The sequence below is a fragment of the Limulus polyphemus genome, unplaced genomic scaffold, assembly GCF_000517525.1.
Source record: "Limulus polyphemus unplaced genomic scaffold, Limulus_polyphemus-2.1.2 Scaffold3131, whole genome shotgun sequence".
In the NCBI taxonomy this organism is placed as follows: Eukaryota; Metazoa; Arthropoda; class Merostomata; order Xiphosura; family Limulidae; genus Limulus; species Limulus polyphemus.
The window spans coordinates 69,892-74,805 of record NW_013668741.1 but is presented as its reverse complement, the minus strand read 5'-3'; the positions used below and the strand labels follow the sequence as shown (position 1 = coordinate 74,805).

At 33.0% G+C, this 4,914-nt stretch overlaps 1 protein-coding gene across 1 annotated transcript in view; it reads left to right on the top strand.

Moving 5' to 3' along the window:
- The window catches only part of LOC111088104 (ionotropic receptor 25a-like), a 25,489-nt gene that overhangs the window by 11,735 nt on the left and 8,840 nt on the right, over window positions 1-4,914 (top strand). Inside the window, exons 5-6 of the mRNA XM_022397083.1 lie at window positions 1,241-1,399; window positions 3,320-3,467. Coding sequence (XP_022252791.1) covers window positions 1,241-1,399; window positions 3,320-3,467 — 307 coding nt within the window. The remainder of the gene's footprint in view (window positions 1-1,240; window positions 1,400-3,319; window positions 3,468-4,914) is intronic.

Below are 4,914 nucleotides of genomic sequence, written 5' to 3'. Positions count from 1 at the left end.
AAAAAAAAAATATAGTAATGGATGAGAGTAAAAAAGCTTGTAAATACACGACGATACCTGTTTAATGTAAAGCAGAATAAGGCCGTTTCATGCCTAACTTTAACAAATAAAAAATCGTTTTTGAGTGCTTGCCTTGGATTCAGATGAGCTCTTTTGTCTTTAGAACAATATATACTAAAGCTACAGTCGCATTTGAAAGATTTTTATTGAACAAAAATTCAATTTGATACTTTAAAAATTTTTTCCCCCAAAACTTTGTCTTCAAAATAAGGGTGCGTCTTATATTCCGAAAAATACGGTAGTTTATTTCTTCTCTATCATTTCTACAACAGTACAAACTTGTACTCTGTTGTAACGTGTAGGCCTATGCTTACGAATGACCTTCAAACGGAATTACCTTGCTTTTGTACTAAGACTAACACTAAAGAATAAACTTACTGGTACAATTTCACGGTTAATCGGTTCACGGAACTGAATACATGCGTTAAACAACGCTGTCTTAAATACTTGACTGAACTAAACTAACTGACTGACACTTTACCGACTCGATACTCATTCACTATTTACTGAAAGCAAAACACTGTTTTTCATGTTGATAATTTAGCTTTGTTATTAGATGACAAAGTTATTAGATTATTGTGCCATCATCAAAAACGTTACTTCGTCTACTCCCACAAACTTACTTGTCTTAACGTCAAGCGCCCTCTAACTGGCATCCGAAATCAAACATTAAAAATATAGCTCACAACACCTTGTTGAAGTTTGAAATTTTCGCGCAAAGATACGCAATGGCTATCTGAGCTTAGCCGTCCCTAATTTTGAACTGAGAGACCAGAAATGAAGGCAGCTGGACAACAGCATTCACTACCAACTGTTAGGCTACTCTTTGCTTGATGGAATAGTTGGCGCTGGGTGCTTTTCATTGGCTGCCTTCCCTCTAATTTATCATTTAATAATTAGGAACAACTATACCTGAACCGTATATAGGAGTTTCTGACTCAGCTATTTGCATCATATGTGTATAAAATGCAGTTCATGTTGAAGTACTCAATGAACAAGAAACAAACTATGTTAGTTTCATATTTAACTTATATATAAAAGAATGGTCATACAAACCCCCTTTTTTAATTATCAATTTGAGGTTCATGGTCCGTTGGTTTGCTAAATAATTACGTGTAGCTTAATTTTTCAGAATAATTAATACTATTGATATTCTTCTAATTTTTACCTTTCTATTTAGGAAGCCGAATTCCTTTTGACACCAGTCTCAGCTAATTTCGAAAGACTTGAAGTGGCCGACTTCACAAGACCTTTAATGGTTGATCCTCAAGCCTTATTGGTTGCTAGTCCAACTGAGGAGAACAATGCTTTCGGTTTGTTTTTATCCTTAAATTGGGAAGTAAGTGTACAAGTACCTAATCTCATAACTAATACAAAAAACAAACAAACCAAAACCTTCAATGATTAGAACAGAATGAGTCATCAGTTAAACAATCTCGTTGTTTAATGGTATTTTTAGCCGTAATTAACCAAATAATATCTCAACAGGTTCAGTTAACTTAGGAGACTTAAGTTAGTTCTAAATCCATATATTAAAGTAACAGTACAAAATTAGTCCTCGTGAGCTTAATCTAATAGATAAATTTGTATCTGTTTGTTCGCACCTTTCATCTATCTTTCCTTATATATTCCACATTTCTTGACCAATCAGCACCAAAATTGACACAGTAATAAATACATGAGAAAGGTCATGAAGAGGGTTGAGGTTGGACCCCCTCCTCCATCTTCTATATAAATAAACGTCAATACGTCAATTTGTTGCGTATCAATTAGGACCCAACTTGACACAATGATACAGGACGACATGATGAAGGTCATCTAATTTCATGTTGATGGAATTCTTGAAAAAGTATATCTTTCTTTTCAGTATTGCTATCTTTATGTATTTTTATTGCATTTTTAGTGTTTATTGTGTTAAGAACAAAAAAACAGAAGCACAATTTCCTATCCTTTGTTAGAAACGTGTTTTTATTTCAGCCGTTCAACGGACGATTATTCCAGCCAGTAATATATAATATAATTATGTAAAATCTTATAAACAACAATATTAATTAAACTAACTTAAAAAGAATGGAATAAGACATTACACCATGAAAATCATCAATTACCTGTTCTATGTCCAATGTAAGGGAATATTTATACGTACTGATTGAGGCCCTCTTCACATCATCTTGAGGACCCCAGTTTGGGAACAACTGTCATTTATAAGCAAAAAAAAAAAAAATTTTACTCTGATTAGATTTACTTTTCCTAAAGCCTTAAAAACAAAGAAAAAAAAATACGTTTCACTGCTAAATTAGGGACGGCTGGCACAGATAGCCCCTGTATAGCTTTGCGCGAAATTCGAAAACAAACAAACAAACTTTTTCTGCTGTAGGTGAATAAAATTTTAAAATAAGACGTGTCTGTTTCTTTAAGTGAAGAAAGCCCTAAAAAGACGTGCCTGTTTGTCTAATTGAACAATGCCTTAAAAACACTCGTCTGTGTGTGTGTTTCTTTAAGTGAACAAACCCTTAAAAAACGAGTCTGTTTCTCTCGATGAACAATACCTTAAAAAGATGTGCCCGTTTCTCTAGGAGTAGAAATACTTCAATAGACATGTCTGTTTCTCTAGGTAAACAATGCTTTTAAAAAGACATATCTGTTTCTCTAGGTAAACAGTGCATTAAAAAACGTTTCTGTTTCTCTGTATGAATAATGCCTTAAACAAACACGTATGCTTCTCTATGTGAACAAAGATTTAAAAAAGACTATCTTTTTCTGTAGGCGAAGAAAGGCTTAAAAATAGTGCTGAATTCAGGGAATTACAGGGAGAATCCCCCTCAGTGCTAACCCCCACTAGTATTTTAACTATTTTGTCTTTTTTAATTAAAGTACAATGTTTTCCATTTCATCAAATTTGAATATTGATTAATCCCCCCAGCTTCACATCCCCCAACTGGAAAGGTCTGGATTCAACATTGCTTAAAAAGACGTGTCTGTTGTTTTTTTAGGCAAACAACGCCTTAATAAGACGTGTCTGTTTCTTTAGGGGAACAATACTTAAATAAGACATGCCCGTTTCCCTAGGAGAACAATACTTTAATAAGACGTGCCCGTTTCCCTAGGGGAACAATGCTTTAATAACACGTGTCTGTTTCTTTAGGGGAACAATACTTAAATAAGACATGCCCGTTTCCCTAGGAGAACAATACTTTAATAAGACGTGCCCTTTTTCCTAGGAGAACAATGCTTTAATAACACGTGTCTGTTTCTGTAGGTGTGGCTAGCGTTATTAATCAGTATGTTCAGTCTTTCGTTCGTCAGCTGGATTTTCGATATAATTAAAAAGAAACAACCGTTTGAAGAGAAGACTTCTGGAGTTTTGGACAATTTGTGGCATTTCTTTATATGCATTTTATTACAAGGTAAGTTGAAGCGCAGAGCTATTACTTTGTATTTCCGAGAACAAGAAAATTTGAAATAATGTTCCATTTGAAAGACCAGAATTCGAAAATATAGTATATACGATAACATTCCTTATGAATATAAATCTATCGACATTTTTATTAGTTTTACTCTTTTACAGGCGTTAATGATTTTGTACTAAAAGGTATCCCAGACTTGGCTATTAACATTTTATCAAGCTGACATAAAAGAGTAAAACTTTGCAAGAATTTTAAGATCATGACTCTTATTTTTGGGGCACTCCAAGTTACAGCCAAGTGAGTCAATCAGAAACAATCTAGGTTCGACTCCTCGCTGTGGACAGAGCTCAGATAAATAACCTGTTGTTTGACTTTGAGATAGAAGCAAGCAAATCAATCAAAAACCGAGAAAAAAGGATGAATTTATGAATAGGAATGCATGCCAATAGTAGAAGTTTATCTATACATTTGACTTAACAAGGTAGAAACTTTATTTTTGTTATGTAAATACTAAAAACAGTTTGAAATATGGAAACGTGATACCAAAGATATTTGACATGTATAGAACCATATAGTTTATCAATCGAGCCGGGATTATCTTGAAAACAATTTTCTTGCATAGCGCTGTTATCCCAGGAAAAATAATCTTAATCAGACTTTCTTCTGCTTCGCTGTTTTTTAATACAAATATAACCACGTTGTATAGAATAATAGTAGTGTAATAGTTGCTAGGACACGTTGTTTTATAATAAAAAAGATACACATGTTAAACAGGCGAATGGTAGTTTATTAGTGGCTATGGCATTATGTTTTATGATAAATTATCCATGTTAAACAGAAGAGTGGTAGCGTATCAGTCACTTGCTATAACACGCTGTTTTATAATAAAGGGGATACCCTAGTTAAACAGGCAAATGGTAGTGTATTAATTGCTAGGACACATTGTTTTACAATAAAAAAGAGTACTCGTATGAAGCAGGAGAATGGTAGCGTATTAGTTACTAGTTCACTCTGTTTTATAAATAAAAATACAGATGTTAAACAAAATAACTGTAGCGTGTTAATTCGTAAAGAGCGCTATGTTATAACAGAAAAGAATGAACGTTCCAATCTGGACAATTCGAAATAGAATACTTTGTATAGCAATTAATCTCGTGCAAAGCTATGACATTCAAAATGGAAACTTATCTTGTTAAGTCTGGACACTTTTAGTACTAAATGAAAAGATTTCGTTTCGAAAGTTAAAAAAAAATTACTGTATTTTATATATATAAAATTTTTTCTTCGAATATACCAAGTATATTATTTTAAAGAAAATTATAGCGAATCGCGATGAAATAAACATGATAGATTGTACCTCAAGAATATCTTTCCAAGCTTTTAATTGTAGCTAGGTTTTTACTTGCAGACTAAGAATTATAAATTATGGGATTATTGTTTTCCTATA